At 35.8% G+C, this 18,028-nt stretch overlaps 1 protein-coding gene across 15 annotated transcripts in view; it reads left to right on the top strand.

The window, feature by feature from the left end:
* loh (lonely heart) overlaps positions 1 to 18,028 on the top strand; it is a 146,404-nt gene that overhangs the window by 122,048 nt on the left and 6,328 nt on the right. For 6 of the 15 annotated variants that reach the window (XM_067764117.1, XM_067764113.1, XM_067764114.1 and 3 more), the window contains exon 2: positions 17,299 to 17,462. The exons of 2 other annotated variants lie outside the window; for them this stretch is intronic. In XM_067764117.1, coding sequence (XP_067620218.1) covers positions 17,433 to 17,462 — 30 coding nt within the window. In that variant the 5' untranslated portion in view covers positions 17,299 to 17,432. Of the gene's footprint in view, positions 1 to 16,868; positions 17,463 to 18,028 lie in introns of those variants that run through there. 7 more of the 15 variants (XM_067764120.1, XM_067764121.1, XM_067764122.1 and 4 more) reach the window with 4 other exon arrangements.

Below are 18,028 nucleotides of genomic sequence, written 5' to 3'. Positions count from 1 at the left end.
ACATGTACACATCTGTAACTGAATATGTGCAAATACTGCACTTTTGGCTTTTGCATTGAAATATTTTTTTCAAATTTTGCATACAAACTTCGGAGTTGCATTTCATGCTAAAAAGTAAAATTTATTACTGAAACTACTTGCGCATGCTCTCATGTGACGCCACACAGACTGACAGTTATTATGTTGTTAAGTTACTTTGCTGTCGATGACGTTGCAATGACTATAGTTCGTGGCTGCATTGGGGTATGGTAACTTTTAGTATTGGATTTGTGTTGTATCAGGGAAGTCATTCGATGACAGCTGGAAATGTTGTGGGCGAGGACAAATGCTTTTCGAGGAAATATATGTTGTTTGTGAAGTTTCTAGTATTTCCAGTCTTGTTGTACTTAATAGCTAACCCAAGAAGAGATCTTCTTCTGACAGTCTGAACTTCTAAATACAAAAAAAAAAAAAAAACTTGCCCGATCTCCAATTAGGAAGAAAATGTCTTTGAATTATCACAAGCTTACGTAGCGCTCCAGATTCAGCTTCGGTTTTGGTTGGTTTTTCCGTTTCTGGTATGGCTTATTTTCTCCTTTCCAATCTGGCTTCGGTTCTGTTTTTGGTCCGACTTTCATTTTGGTTTTCGGTTACGAATTTCGTTCGAGTTTTGGGTTGCTTTGGGTTCTGGTGTGATTTCGTGTTCGTTCTCGGGTTGGCAGTACCGAGTTTCCATTTTGGTTACAGACTTCGATTTGGTTACGGTTTCGCTTCTGGTTCAAGTTTTGGTTCCGGTGTAGTTCCGGTTTGAGCCCTGCTCCTGTTCTGATTACGACCAGATTTCGGTTCTGGTATCGTTATCGGTTCCATATTTGGATTTGGTTCTGGTTTCGTTTGAGGGTTCGATTACGGCTTCGGTTCGGGATCCAGTTTTTGTTCTTGTGTGGAGCTCGGATTCGGTTTAATCTTTGGATTTGGTTCTGGTTTCAGTCCAGGATTCGATTCGAGTTTCGGTATCGACCTTATTTCGATTAGGTTTTTTGTTTTGGTTACGGTTTTGGTTGTAGTATCTATTTCGGATTCGATGCAGGATTCTGTTCCGGTATAAGTTTGGTTTTTATTTGCTTTACGATTTCGGCTGCAGTTTGCGTCTCGGTTTCGGTTACTTTTTTAGTTTTGGTTGCGGTATCGGTATGTATTTCAGATTCGATCCAGGTTTCGGTACCGGATTCGGTGGCGGTATAGGTCTGATTTTTGTTCCGTGTTCGGTTGCAGATTCGACGGGGGTCTCATTCCGGTTTCGGCTGCAGTTTGGGTCCTAGTTTCAAATTTGGTGCAGATTCGGTTCGGGTTTGGCTCTGTTTCCGAATCTGGTTTAGGTTTTGGTATCGGTCTGAGTTCCGGTTTCATATCATTACGTTCTTCCCTTCGAACCTTCCTTAATTTCCTTCTCTTTCATTTCTCTTCGTCTCCTTTCCCTTTTTTCGTTTCCTTTCTTCTGTTATCTTCTTCATATTTACATTTTCCTTTCCTTCCATATTTTACTTTCTATTCCAATATTTCTTTTTTCGTTTAGATTTCTGCTTATGGCTGATGTATTGAAAGATTTCAGGCGGCCTCTCGGGATACATTCGACCTCCCTTTGGTATTGTATCAGTCATCATTTTATTTTAGTATGTTTAAATAGCTAACAAGGGCTTCAACGATTTCATGTTTATACTCAGCTGAGCAGAGCTCACAGAGTATATTAACTTTGTTCGCATAACGGTAATCCGTAACGGCATAAACTAATCGAGATAGATATAGACTTCTATATATCAAAATCATCTGGGCGAAAAAAGAAATTCATTTAGCCTTGTCCGTCCGTCCGTCCGTAAAAAAAAATTTGATTGAGCAATGACCGTCCGCCCGTCCGTCCGTCTGTCCGTTAACACGATAACTTGAGTAAATTTTAAGGTATCTTGATGAAATTTTGTATGTAGATTCCTGGGCACTCATCTCAGATCGCTATTTAAAATGAACGAAATCGGACTAAACCACGCCCACTTTTTTGATATCGAAAATTTCGATAAACCGAAAAAGTGCGATAATTCATTAAGAAAGACGGATAAAGCGATGAAGCTTGGTAGGTGCGTTGACCGTATGACGCAAAATAGAAAATTAGTAAAATTTTTGACAATGGGCGTGGCACCGCCCAATTTTAAAAGAAGCTAATTTAAAAGTTTTGCAAGCTGTAATTTCGCAGGAGTTGAAGATATAATGATGAAATTTGGCAGGCACGTTACTCCTATTACGATATGTGTGCTAAATAAAAATTAGCAAAATCGGATGACGAACACGCCCACTTAAAAAAAAATTTTTTTAAAGTCAAATTTTAACAAAAAAAATAATATCGTTACAGTATATATGTAAGTTATGTCAACATTCTATTCCAGTAATGATATGGTGCAACAAAATACAAAAATAAAAGAAAATTTAAAAATGGGCGTGGCTCCGCCCTTTTTCATTTAATTCGTCTAGAATACTTTTAAGCCCATAAGTTCAACAAAAATTTACCAACCCTTGTGAAATTTGGTAGGTGCATAGATTCTATGACGATAACTGTTTTCTGTGAAAATGGGCAAAATCGGTTAAAGCCACGCCTAGTTTTTATACACAGTCGATCGTCTGTCCTTCCGCTCGGCCGTTAACACGATAACTTGAGCAAAAATCGATATATCTTTACTAAACTTAGTTCACGTACTTATCTGAACTCACTCTATCTTGGTATAAAAAATGGCCGAAATCCGACTATGACCACGCCCACTTTTTCGATATCGAAAATTACGACAAACTAAAAAAAAATGCCATAATTCTGTACCAAATATGAAAAAAGAGATGAAACATGGTAATTGAATTGGTTTATTGACGCAAAATATAACTTTAGAAAAAACTTTGTAAAATGGGTGTGATACGTACGATTTTAAGCAGAAGAAAATGAAAAAGTTCTGCAGGGCGAAATCAAAAGCCCTTGGAATCTTTGCAGGAATACTATTCGTGGTATTACATATATAAATAAATTAGCGGTACCCGACAGATGATGTTCTGGGTCACCCTGGTCCACATTTTGGTGGATAACTTGAAAACGCTTTCACATATACAACTAAGGGCCACTCCCTTTTAAAACCCTCATTAATAGATTTAATTTGATACCCATATCGTACAAACAAATTCTAGAGTCAGCCCTGGTCCTCCTTTATGGCGATATCCCTAAATGGCGTCCATCCATAGAACTATGGCCTACTCTCTCTTAAAATACTCTTTAATACCTTCCATTTGATACACATGTCATACAACCACATTCCGGGGTTACCCTAGGTTCATTTTCCTACATGGTAATTTTCCCTTATTTTGTCTACAAAGCTCTCAGCTGAGTATGTAATGTTCGGTTACACCCGAACTTAGCCTTCCTTACTTGTTTTCTATTGCAATTCAACGTTATTGGCTAATTTATATTAAATTATTTTGGCAAGCCCGTAAGGTAACAAAATCGTAAACATTTATTCTACACAGCTATTTTGCAAAAGTATGTTAACAAAACCTCTAATTAAGTTATAAATCCATGCTTAAATGCTAATAAAAATGTACCAACCAATTTAATACAAAATCAATTTGTAGTTATTTTGCCGAAAGCGCCAAGTCATAAAAATTGTGCCAACAAATATTTACACCGAATCAAAAACAGGTGAACGAACAACTTAAAATGCAAAGTTGGAATTTACTTAAGTGAGTGTGAAAGAAATCTGAGTTTAATGTGCGCCATTGTTAGGTCTTCGAAAGCCATTAAAAGTGAAATACATTTACGAGCAAAACAAATATGTACAATGACGTTTGGAGCGCCTCTAAATGCTGAAATTATGTTAACCTAAGCAATAGTCGTAAAATTGGAATTGAATCCGTGTGTTAAATGAATTTGATAGTGTTTAACATTTGATGTTGGAGGCAGTAACGAATTTCATAATGTTCAACATTTGACATTAGAGATATCTTGTAGTACAATTAAAATAGAAAATCGTGTTTGAAGACAACATACTATGTCAAACGATATTGTGTTGGGCATTCATTCAGTGTGTTCCTGAACAATCATAACCGGTAAGCAACATTTTAGATTAATTCTGACTGGACGGGAACACACTGACTGTTTTATTTTGTAGCAGTACAAGCGGGTGTGGGGAATTGTATATGTACAAAAATAACATCTACTCTGCTTCTAAAATCTGTGAATTAGCTAGTGCGTTCCCGTGAGAATAAGAAAGATACGCATCTATAGATTATGAGATCTACTAAACATATAAGCTAGAAGCTATTACGACCTACCCTTTGCATTAGTTCGCTCTTGCGCTATCAGGCCAAAACTAATTTTCGTTAGCACGCTTTTACGCTGATATACTTTCATGCCAGGATGCCATAATGGAACCAAATTTATTTGCTAGTTAGCTTTTACGCTAGTACGCTGTTACTATACTGCACTGATAGGAGCTTACGTTTCTTATGCGTTTATGCTGTGCCGTTACGCTTACGTTACATGCTATTACGCTGTTATTAAATTACGTGAAATATTACTTTAAGTCCATATAGTCTGCTATACCTTTACAGTTTTGTCTCTGATAAGCTGTTTACAATAGCTTTAAAGTTTACGGACACATTTTCCCCAGCGACCTAGTCAATTACAGTAAAGAATGTGTTTAAAATTTGTTTATCTCCTTTTTCCTTTCCCCTTTTGTTGCATTGTTTCGGTGAACTAAACTATGTGTGAACTAACAAATGTGTCAACTTTGTAACTCAATAGCAAGTATCTCAAAAATTGATCGCACGATTCCCCCCGCCCGCTCTCTTCCATGATTTTGCGATAGGTATCGCATCCCCAGTTGTATTAAAGTTGATCGAAATATTACAATTCTCGTATGTATTTTATAATCATTTCGACTCGTGCGCCACCTTTGAGGTTGGACGACTGTATCTCAATGAGAAGTTTCTTAAAACTTGGTTGCAATATTTCCTGGCTTTGTACGAAAGTTTTAGTTAATTCGCTACTTTTCCCTTATTCAATGCGTCCTTTTCCCTTATTTAATGCGTTGAGGTATTAAGGGCTTTAGCTCAAAGAGAAGTTTGGAAAAATCGATTGCGAAATTCGTTCCTTTACGTACGATATTCCTATTTATCTAGATCCCTGCTGCACCAATTTTTGTCATATGATAAACTGTAATCGACTTCTGAACCATGTTGTAAATTTCAAGCCTACCGGGAAGTTACCCATAAACTCATCCCCAGACTCAAAATATTATAACTTTCTTATTACAGTGTACTCCCTCTTAAACGGACACCTAAGAGGCTGCCAAATTTGTCCGCTTATGAGAGGTGTCCGCTTATGAGAAAAGTATTATTGATGAATGTTTAAACAGTTTTATTTCCAAAACAAGAATATTAATACATAAAAATAAGACTGAGTTAGGAGGTACATAAAGCTTTGTTCATAAATTAAAGAATAAACTTTTCATATTCAAAATAATTTAAAAAAGTCAGAAATTTTCGCTTGGCGAGCCAGCCGGATGATGCACTAAAATCGTCGTAATTGAGTCTCACTGCAATTTCCTTAGCTTTGCTCCTTATAAGTGTGCCTGACAGAGCAATGCTCTTATTTCGAGCCTTCACAAACCATCCGTAGCACAATTTATCAATATTAAGGCCTTTGGGCTTCAGCAGACTCCTTTTTCTCTCCGGGTTGACGTCAGTGTCCCACAAACTTAAAATTTGATCTTTGTTTTTGATAATACTAGCAGCTTGCGTTTTGCTGATCTTACATTTCTTTGCCAGCTCTCGTACACTTAGTTTTTCTTTCTTATGAATTTCAATGGCATTAACTTTGTCTTTAATACTCAACACTACTTTAGGCATTGCGATTCACGTACGTACACACACAAGAAGATACTAACTACGTGTATGCAATAAGTACATACATTTTTATGTTTTTTACTGTATTGAAAACAGGTTCTTCGTATTTAGGGGATTCCCCTACATCCATGCACATATTAGTGAATAAGCAACAGCTGTACGAATATGGTAAAGAGTAAATGAAAAAAAAGTGTTGTAAGCTGTCCGGTTATGGGAAATTAAAAAGCCCTTTGGGGTAAAAAGCAAGTGTCCGCGTCCTGTTATGGGAGGGTTGTCCGCTCAAAAGGGAAAAACTTAAAAAAATGCTTAAGGATTTTTTTGGTACTGAAAAAATTGTCCGTTTATGAGAGGTGTCCGCTTAAGAGAGGTGTCCGTTAGGAGAGAGTACACTGTATATAGATCTGTGCGCCACGTAGTGGGTACTTTTTCTCCTTTCGTTCAAATGTCTGCTGGGACTGAAAGAAGTTCCAACTCATTGAGAAGTTACTTAAAATTCGTCAATCGCAAGATTCCACTTGCTAAGTATAAATTTTCCAATACTTATATTGAGTTTAGTTTTTTTCTAGAATTTTTTTATTTGCCATTAAACTATGTTCAAAGTTTCAGGTCTGTATATTGTGGGGATTTACTTAAAACTGGAAAGCAAAATTTCCAAATTCAGAGATTTTTTTATATAGGTACTATGATCTCTGAATGACTTAACGAAGGTTCTGTTCCTATATAATGCATTGTCATGGTGCTCTGAAGTATATTCCAAGTTTCAAGACTGCGTGCGATTGCAAATGGACGATGAAGAGAATCTATTATGCAACTACATATGATTCGAATATGTGAATTTGTGTGTATGCTATGAATACTTTTAACACAGCCAGTAGTCAACACTTTCTTCGCTAGAGCCTTGATTTGGGCAGGCTTTGCTTGTATATCCCAACCGACATCTGAGATATCGGTCAAAATGTTTGCCAGGAATATGAGTTTTAAAGGAAAGATGCTAAGATGATGTATTTTCAGGGCTCATGACACTGCTGGGGGTCTTGTACGGGATTGAGTTTTTTATTTGATTGGGTCGAGTAGTCATTTATGTCCATTGCGGCTTCAACCCATCTCTAACGTATTGGCATCTGAGCGCCAGACCATTAAACTTATACAGTAAACCGATGTCTCGTCATTTCGATAAAGAAGACAAGAAACACGCTCCAATATTATGGTGTATTTCCCAAGTGAATAAATTTAAATATCGCGAACAACAAACAACAAAAATTGCACGCATTTATTTTGCATAAAAACACTAAAAAATATTAAAACGTATGTCGCATTGCAAATTGGCCAATAAATCGATATCGACACATTCAATGAGCCACAACGCACTACCGTTGCACACCACACACCAACCAATGTCTAACCATGTGAAATTTATGATAGAAAAAATGAAAAAAAAAATCACAAATTGGTTACAAACAAAATAAAATATCAACAATCCTGTCGAGCAGCGATTACTTGTAGATTCAGCGATAATCTTAAGCAAATTAGCAAGTAAACATAAAATGACTAAAGGCCAAATTGCGTTGACGTAAAATATGTAATTGCTGATGGCGGTGCGTCAGACGCGCCGGCTGATTATGAAAAAAAAAACAAAAAAATCTTTTTTTAATATGTTTAGCGCTAAAACCGAAAGCCGGTGACAAACCAGCCAAGCGCCAAGGAAAAACGAATAAAATAATAATATTGTTATTGCTATAATGCACATGCTATTACAACAACAAACTGCAGTAGTAGCACCAACAAATTCAAATTGCCGGCGACCACCACAGCAAAAAAACATTTCACGACGAATTACACTGGTTTACAGCCAAAATTCACCAGAGACGCCATTATGAAATTCCTATGTAAAATCACTCCCTGATTCCGAAAATCAAGGTTATTTTTAATTCTATGGTAACGTTTTTGAGGTATTTACGAATAACGGGTTTTTCCAAAAAAAAAAAAAAAAAATTGGGTCCACTTAATCATATATATCTCAAGAACGAATTGAGCAATTCCAAAACGGTTTGAAGCTTTTAAAAGGTTATACAATTTGCTATAAACTGTGCATACAACACTTTTTGCTAGACCGTAATGATTGTTCGTTATCTTTGAATCTACAGGGTCTAGCAAAAAGTGTCGTATGCACAGTTTATAGCAAATTTTATTACCTTTTAAAACCTTCAAACCGTTTTGGAATTGGTCAATTCGTTCTTGAGATATATATGATTTAGTGGACCCAATTTTTTTTTTTGAAAAACCTGTTATTCGTAAATATCTCAAAAACATTACCATAGAATTAAAAATAACCTTGATTTTCGAAATCAAGGGGTGATTTTACATAGGAATTTCATAATGGCGTCTCTGGTGCAGAAAAAAATTGGAATTTGTGATCCAGTGTTATCAGCAACAACAAAACAACAATAACAGAAATTCAATATTTGGGTGCTTAAGTGGATGGAGATGGCGATTGATAAATAAATAAAATAAAATATTTACTATGTTTAAATGGATGTATGTATCTACATACGTATGTGCGGTTGCATGGGCGAATGTGTGAACAGCCAAACACCGCCTCGCATATGCCTGGGTGGAGAATTGCGCGGCGGTAGAGGAGGCGCTGCATGTACGGCACTAAACGGTCGTTTTCGTTATGTGTTTGAATAGCACTAAATGGCTAATAGAAACCGGCATATGAGTTGTTGTTGGTTTATTTCTGCTTTACTTAAAATTGTTTGCGCAGTGGCATGCAGAGCTAGCAGGGTTTTAAGTAATGTGGAATAATATTAAAAAAAAGAAAAATAAAAAACAATTTAAAAAAAAATTTTAAGTCGAAAATAAAACATCGAAATTATTAAAAAATGCTCATAAACTAAAATATGTAAACAAATCATTTTAGTTTTTCTTTAGGTTTGTTTATTTAGTAAAATATTTGTTATTTTCGCTGGTAGTGGTGCGAACTTAGGCCGGTTTTTCAGTACAAGTTCAACTCAGATTGTCAGTTAAACTACGCTTAAACTTATTTTGCAGTTTTTCAGTATACTTTAAGTGAAGTTTAATCTGAGCTTAAGCGACCGATTTAGCAGAGTTAAACTCTAGTTAACCTATCGGTGATTCAGGTTTGTTCGAAATGGCGTCGAATATTGGGTATAGGGAAGCATTTGATCTTGAGTACCATTAGAGCTCATGTTGATAACTAGGCATACTTCTAAAATCTCAAGAGTTGTTTCGAAACAGTGGCTCAACTCGAGAATCATAGTGTACTGAGCAAAAAGCGGAAATTTTTTATAAAGCAAAAAATGCTATTACTTAAGTTGAAAAAATTTAAGTAACAACACGTGGTTTTCTAACTGGATTCAAATGTAAGATTCCAATGTGTTTTCACGAAAATAAAATGAAATCTATATAAATTTAAAAAATAAATAAATGTGAGGCGCGATAACCTCCGAAGAGATTTTAGGCCGATCTTCTCTTCCAATTTGCGTCGTGTTCCTTTTAATGTTTCCTACAAATTGGCGGGGCGGGACCTACTTGTTTTATGCCGACTCTGAACGGCATCTGCAAGGCAGATGAATTTTCACTGAGAAGCTTTTCATGGCAGAAATACACTGGCAGTGCTTGCCAAACACTGCCGAGGGGCGACTCCGCTTAGACAAATTTTTTGCTAATTGGAAAACCTTGTCCACTACGGTGGACGTCTATATAATTTATTTTTGATTAATTACGCTTCAACCAGGTGTTTATTTCTCACAATAAACAGCTGTTGGTTTTGGTGGTACCACCTTTGAGATTTTTTTAACTTCACCTCAACTCGATATGCAATGTAGGATGTGAACTTGAGAAATGTGTTCAATATTCATTTAAGAACTTACATTTCTCAAAATCTCTCGAAGTTAGGATAATAATTAGAAATTATTAATGACGTTGGAGATCAACTCGAAAACTTTTAGTTTTACAAAATTTCTCAAAGGTTGGATAGTGATTGGAGAATGAAGTTGGTTAACAACTCGAGAGCTATCGGGCTTAAGAATAATTAAATATTGATGTTGGATATCACTTCCGAAACTCTAGATATTTATTTCGCTGGAGAACTTTTTTCCATGTTTGTTGGGTAGCAACAGCTGTTGCCGTATCTACAAATTATCTAGATAATAAAAAAACTGATGTTGCCGCACAAAAACCTTCCCCAAAGGCGGCCTCAAACTGTGACTGAAAAACTGCTCAGTAGTTTAACTGGAGTTTAAATTTGACTAGAGTTTAAGCAAACTTAGTTTAAGCTAAGCTTAACCAACTACTGAAAAACCGGGCCTTAGTGTGTATAAAAGAACTATATTAACCTATTTAAGTATATTCGTATTTATAAATTTTCTCAGGCTAAATATTTCGACAAAAGTTATTCATAATGAAAACCGCCAAGAGAGTAAATCGTTTGCTGAGTGGAATATCACCTTATCTCAGCTGCTGTTTCAAAAATGCCCTATCTGAGCATAGGTTCAATAAATGTTGACCTTTGATTTTCCAACAAACCACCTGGGAAACTAAACTCAACCTTCAAATTTTACAAACATACTTGTGATATAGCTTACATTGTAGGCCTAGCCGGGCAGCATTTCAAAATTTTTTATTTTAACAAAAGTTAGAAGGCAAAGGAAAGAAAGATGGAAGAAAATAAGGGGAAGACGAAGAGCTTGAAGGTTGGTTATGAGTTAAATTATGATGACGGTGATGATGGTGCTAATAATTAAAGTAAGTGAGGACCAAGGAAATTATGCAAACGAAGTAAGATACTTAAGATCATTATTTCATTTCCGTTTCGTTGAATTCATCGAACTAGCTCCAGGATTTAAGTAAAATTAAATCTAGGATCACCGTCGGATGAATCTTCCCTTATCGCCGTAACGTAAATCCGATTATTGCGCCCATTCCATATTAACAGCACCTCATCTGTAATGAAAGTAATTAAACAACCCTTTTTCGCTTTGCTTTGGCGGTGAGTTTGATCGTCATGGAGCATAAGCGGCGAAGTCAGCTGCACAATACCGTCGCCTCGCTGGAGAATGACTGTCGTCGCATCGTTGTTCAGGGAGAATAGCCTTAATCTCTTTTTGACTAACACACCGGATCTTGGCCTACCTGCCTCCCATGCGCCAATTGATTATATCTGCACGCCCTTAATCCAGAAACATCTCCTTGTTAATACTCCCTCACTGCTCCTAGGTAGGGGATAACATTTTTCTTCTTTTGTTCAGCACCCCACCCACAGCGGGGTCGCCACCCAAGCTTAAAGCTCCTCCTCAGATAACAGGAAAAAGCAATCATTGTGAAATGGTTTTAGATTTTCGGGGTTTTTTAATTGGCAAAGTTTTTTGCGATAATTTTTTTCCAATGGTGCGCTAACGAAAAAAAGGGTGGGCTAGTCTGGGATAACTTTGGGCAAATAAACTACAAGGTTTAAAAAAAATCGCATTTCGGGATGCTAGATTCACGCAGTCGTTCCGATATTACTATAGTGAAGGTTATGATTATAATTGCGGGAAGGTTGTGGTAACGGATTCGATAAGTGGAAACTTAACTATAACGGTCTCGATGTTATGGTTACGATTTCGGTTATTGTAGTAGTTTCGGTTGCGGGTATGGCTGTTTTCCCGATTACAATAACGCTCAGGATTATAATGTATAATGTATTTATTTATTACGGCTTTCCTAAGCCTAACTTAAATCTATTTTACATGTTTATAATTGTCTTCTGGACTATGCAATCTAGAATAGTTACATCTATGTCCTACCTTGGAGTACTATGGATGGGAGACTTCCAGATCATGCGAACAAAGCGTTGTGATTATGCAGTATGTAGGCATTTTACGCATGTTAGTAAAGCGCGAAGGCAACATCTGCACGGCGATGCACTGAGTTAATCGAGTGATGCGTTTCAGTATGTGCTTCGGCAACCTTTTTTGTATGCGCACAAGAGCTTGGAAGTCTTGGCGCTACACAGCAGTATAGTTTCGCTGCACTTCTATCGATGCTATGGAAGTCCGCCTGTCCAGCACTAAATTGGTAGTGTTCTGCAATAATTGTACAATTTTTGTTTAAATTTATTAGAATGACATGATTTAATATCAATCGGTAGTTCATTATATGATTTAAGACCTTTATAATACAGATTACATTTGTCTGCTTCAGTTTTATAAGCCGGCAGATTAAAATCATTTTTATTACGAGTATTTACAGAGTGCACATCTTTTACATATTTTATATTAGTCCTCAAATACGCAGGCAAAGTTCCTTCTATTATGTTTTTAATAAATTTTATGGTATAATAAAAAAGTTGCTGTCTAATGCTAAGCCAATTAAGAGAGCATAGCATGTCTCTGATAGGTGTGTCATACCGTTTTTTGAGAATGAATCTCATAGCGCGGTTCTGTTGCTTTTGTAGCTTGTATATCTGACTATCTCGCAAGATGAAAAATATAGTTGGGCAATAAATAAAATTAGGTTCGATTATAGATCTGTAGACGATGATTTTATACCTTCTATTTAAATATTTGCAGGTTCGTTGTGTAAAATATAACTTTTTCGCTATTTTTCCTACCGTATAATCCACGTGCTCGTTGAAATTCAGCTTATCATCTATTTTTATTCCCAAGTATTTTATAATGCTGACTTTTTCAATTAGTTCGTTATTTATATTTAAGTTTTGTAGCTCATTGTTTTGAAAATTGCGTCTAGATATAACCATAAATTTCGTTTTATTGACATTCACTTTTAGTCTGTTTACGCATAACCAACCATATACGCTGTTAAGATCTTCTTGTAGCTTAGCATATATTTCAGTAATATTGTTCCCACTTATCATCAGCAATGTATCATCAGCAAACAATTTTATTTCACAGTGCTTAATGGAGCTAGTTATATCATTAATATATATATTGAACATTATGGGTGCCAGCACAGACCCTTGAGGTAGACCAACAGGTACCTCCCTTTTATCCGATACGGACGTTCCAATCACTGTTCTTTGGTATCTGTTAATTAGGAAGTCTTGAAACCATTTTAGTTCTATACCAGAAACGCCAATGCAAGAAAGCTTTTTCAGCATTAATTTTTGGTCGATCGTCTCGAATGCACGCTTTAAATCCAAAAACACAGCTAATATGTGTTTTTTCCTGCTTAAGTCTTCTTTCCAGTTAGCTAAAACCAAATTCAAAGCACTTTCACATGAATGTTTTTTTCGAAAACCAGATTGTTGAGGTGTAATAATTACATTATCTTCTAAATATTTTACCAGCTGATTTTTTACCACTGTTTCCAAAATTTTTTCATCACATTGTAACGTGTTAATAGGTCTTATCTCCTCAGCTTTGATGGTATTTTTCACTTTTTCTAATGGCACAACTATAGAAGATTTCCATAAACTAGGAACGAGACCTTTATCTAAGCTCTCATTAACAAGCTGAGAATAGAAAAAACCTGTATACGTTATGGAATCTTTAACGACTCCTTCCGACACAAGTTTCTTCCCTCCAATTTTATTTTTAAACTTACTTACTATATCAACTATCTCTGAAGTGGAAACTTTCTGAAACTTAAAAACATTACGGCCATTTTGCTCATCTATAGTACCTTCATTACTAAAAGAAGTAGGAATATTCATGCTAATCTCCAATATACTATCAATGAAATAGTCATTCAAAGACTGCGCTATTTCATTTTCCTCTGTGTAGAGTTGGTCGTTTATTTTAATTTTTTTAATACCGTTATTTTCTTTAGCCATGCTTATGGAATTTTTCAAGTTTTTCCACATGACCTTACTATCACCAGCACTATGGTTGATTTTGTTTTCCATGTACTTGGCTTTTTTTATCTTAATTAGCCGTTTATATTGGCGTTTCGCAATATAATATTCACACCATTCTCCAGTGGATAGGCTGATCTTGTAAAGATTTAGCTTACGTTTATTTAAGTTAGCCAGCTCAAAATCATACCACTTGTTCATAAGTTTGACACTGACTTCTTTAGAGTATGTCAGGGTGGTCACTGCGCTTGATAGCGTATTACATAGGAATGTTGCCTTATTTTCGATGCTCAGATTTTCAAAGTCAGTGTAGTTAAGCTGTCGTAATTCATTAACAAGGCTGTCGCTTGTATAATTTTCCCAGGAAATTATTGTTCTCTTCGTTCTCATCTGAAATAGCTTATGTAATTTGATCTTGAATTTAATCGTTTCATGATCTGAAATCTGAAACTCTTCTAATTTTAAACATGATATAGAGCTACTATCTGTAAATAACAAGTCGATCAATGTATCTGTCTTATCGCCCTTTCGTGTATAAAAATCTATTTTTTGCTCCATAGCAAAGGATCGAAATAAGTCAACTAACTGTTTACTATAAGTTGTGCTCATGTAAAGGTTTATATTGAAATCGCCCACGAAGATAATATTATCCTGTGTTACGCAGTTATTATTTAAAATGTCGTATAAGTACGTTATAAATTCTGCATCACTTGAGCTCGGTGAGTGATATATCAGAGCTATTTGATATTGGGGGAAAATATTTTTAACTTTTAGTATGATACACCAGATGTTCTTGTTTAATGTTCTGTTGTAACTTATTGAGTATTCAATTGTTTCATTTATATATATTAGCACACCGTCTGTGTGCCTGCTGTGGGAATCGCACCGTACAAGTTTATATGTTTGTATCTGTAGCTCTTGATTCGTTATTTCTTCAGTCGAACAAGTCTCCGAACAAAATATTAAATGTGGTTTATGTACATCTATCAGACGCTCTAGTTCAGCTTTATTGGCGACGATACTACAAATATTTAAATATATACAACTTAGCTCCTCTGGTATTCGTTGCTAAACTCGTGCCTTATTTCTTGGCTGCGAATATTTTTTATACGCAGGACAATCTTTGCTGAAAGCGTAATGGCTAACATCGACGTCAATAACTTTTTTTTGAACAAGTTCGCTACAGTTTACACATTTAACAATGTTAGATGTGCACTCTTTGCTATCATGGGGTCCAGCACATTTGCTGCAAGCTACTTTATTCGTGCACTCAGCTGCTTTGTGCTTATATCCCAGACATTTAAAACACCTCAAAACACTTATATGCTCGTAAGCGACGCAAGTATCCCACTCTATATATAGTTTCTTTTGTTGCAACACATTATCGAATGTTACTGCATCTGTTTCCACTAACGCAATGTAGCTTACTTCTCTACGATTGGTATTTTCATACAGTTTTAACACTTTAAAATCCTTTCCGTTACATGAGTCATTTTGCTTAGTTAAGCATTCTACCAAACGCTCATTGCGAGTACGGTACTTCAGCTGTTGTCTTAATTCCAGTTGCGATTATTTATAGTTACGAATATGATTCTGGCTACGGTTATGGGTGTATAGTTATACTTTGAGTTATGGGGATCAGGACTATAACTACAGTTATCCTTCTAGCTGTGCTAATTTATCCGGTTTCAGTTGCGGTTAAAATACCGAACGATTTTTACTGAGGGTGTCTCCCTCAATAGATGTTGCGATGACTATAAAAGGTTTTTACTTCCTACTAAAAGCGCAATAAGCCAATAAGTAGCAACAATATTGGGGTTTAGAATGAAATCAGCACAACTTACGGGAATTATCTAGCTGTATAAAGCAACAATTTTAATTAGGTATTTAGTGTGAGATACAAATTATTTCATTTTTAATGTCTGGTCATTTGGCGATGCATTAACTTTGCGAAATTGAGTTCAAATTTTCACACCTTTTTTTCCAAGCTTTTAAAATTTTCTAGAAAGTAGGTACACATGTATGTGTGTATGTATGTGCCCAAACACTTATACGAATGTATTTGTCCGTCTTCATTCTTAAACCAACCTGTGTAAGATCAATTCTTATCAACTGACCTCACCTTCAATTCTTGCATGCAAGTCAATGTTTTTTTGTATCAATAGGCATATATCTATACCGGAATGCATTCATATGATGTGAATAACAAGTAATATAAGTATAGTGTTATTTATATTCAACCATATGTTGGTATGTCTGACTGCACAAAGCCACCTTTGTTGCATATCTAACGCACATTTGCACTTGTAAATCACAAAAAATGATATCTGTTAGGTTGTTAAGTGTATCTATAAAGATGTAAATTGTTGCTAAACATTGTCGATTTCACTGATCAAATAATTTGCTGTGTGCGGATCAAAGAGCAAATGTGTAGCAGTAAAAAAAAAATCCACTCTTCAACGAGTATGCATGTTGGGATGTGTGGGTATGTATGGTATGGCTCATATGGTCCGTTACATATGGAAAACATTAGAATATAGATTTTTATTGGTGATTTATGCCATGTACTGTTATAAAATTAATAGTACATTCATATTAAGTACTGTAGGTGTAATAAATTTGAAGATTGCGTGAGTGATTTGGCATTGTTTGTACGTAGAGTAATGTTGGAAAATACTGAGAAGAGAATATTTTTGTAAAGCTTTTCTTTAATAGGAATGAAGCTAAATTGAGCAATCAACGTTAATTGTTAATGACTGAGCTTATTTAATTATGACTCCATTCTTAGCATGTTATGCGTGAATAAATTATTGATTAATAACTTCATCATCCTCAAATTAATACTATGAGATCAATATAATATTCAGATTGAAAAAGTTTGTGAAACTCATTTCCAAAATAAAAGATTTCTGGTTTCTGTTCGTAAGAGACTTTCAAGGGTTTCTTTTGTCGCGCTCCAAAAGAATCCATTTATCTTGTAATTTACGATTGCACATGATTAACATAACGAGTGAGTGTATTGCTCCCCCCAGCGGGTCAGAATATGCCCGCGGTAGGTATGCCTGTCGTAAGAGGCGACTAAAATACCAGATTCAAGGGGCTGTGTAGCGCAACCCTTCAGGTTCATGGAACTTGGTGGTGGGGAGGGAGGGATGTCCTGAAGGTTTAATGTGGCCACAAAAGTCGTTCCCGAGATGGTCGGGCTAGCTACTTAATGGTGCTGTGGTAACGAATCTGTATCCGGCAAAGGACCATCACGTCGATAACACTCCCCAAAGTCTTCGGAGAGCAACCTTATCGCTACAACAACAACAACAACAACAACAGTGAATTGCTCAAAATACTAAAAAGATGATCTTGTCTTTTGCGGCTGGCTCAAGTTAATTGTCTTTTAATTAAATATAACTAAATCAAATTCTTTGTTCATTAATTTGCATAAATTTAATGTTGTATTCTAAATGCTATCTTTGTATAGGCCTGTATGTTCATATAATCTCGTCAACGTTTTCGGTATGCTAATTTAATTTGTTTCATTCATTCGCTAAGTACGATTTATTGAATTGCTTTCAAAGACTAAACATAGCTCGCAACTTAAATCTTTGTTTGGTGCCAATAAATTGTATTAAGAGTTCCAAATAAAAAAATCGTTCCCTTTGAATTAAGCTTATAAAAAATAAAGATATAACAATATTTAAAGGGATTGAAAATGTTCAAAAAGGTGGTGCTTGCTTTTATGGTAAGTTTCTTATTAACGACTTTTTTTATTACTATTAAATTATTGAGCGAAAAAGATATTCATTGTGTTATTGTTCACGGAACATTTTCATACTACGTGACCCATCGAAGTAGGGTAGGGGAAGCAGAAGTTGTGCTAAGTGACAGATGTTTTATTTGGCAGTGTACCTTCTGCCTTAGATGACATTTGCAAAGAGTTGTAGCAGATATGAAACGCACCATAATTAAGGTGTTTCAATCTGTACAGCTATTAGAATAAACTCTTGCTTATCTGACTTAACCCAGACACATCCAATGCATCTGCCTCATATGTCCTGCAAAACATTCTTCTAATACCAACATCACGCAGCAGGCTGATAAGGGGACACAAGGGGTTGATAAGCGCAATACAATGCTTATGCAAGGCTATGTTTTTTTCGGAACCCAATTGTCATCCTCACCTACCCTAGCCGAAGCCTGTTGCAACTGTGAGTATATCATAAGCGTATTTAGCAGACGAGACTCTGGCGACTCCGAATTCCTCATGGAACAATGAAGTTGGGGAGAGGGTGGAATTTGAAGGAAAAT

Source organism: Eurosta solidaginis, chromosome 2 (assembly GCF_040869045.1).
Source record: "Eurosta solidaginis isolate ZX-2024a chromosome 2, ASM4086904v1, whole genome shotgun sequence".
Taxonomy (NCBI): Eukaryota; Metazoa; Arthropoda; class Insecta; order Diptera; family Tephritidae; genus Eurosta; species Eurosta solidaginis.
This window is presented reverse-complemented; position numbering and strand designations above follow the sequence as displayed.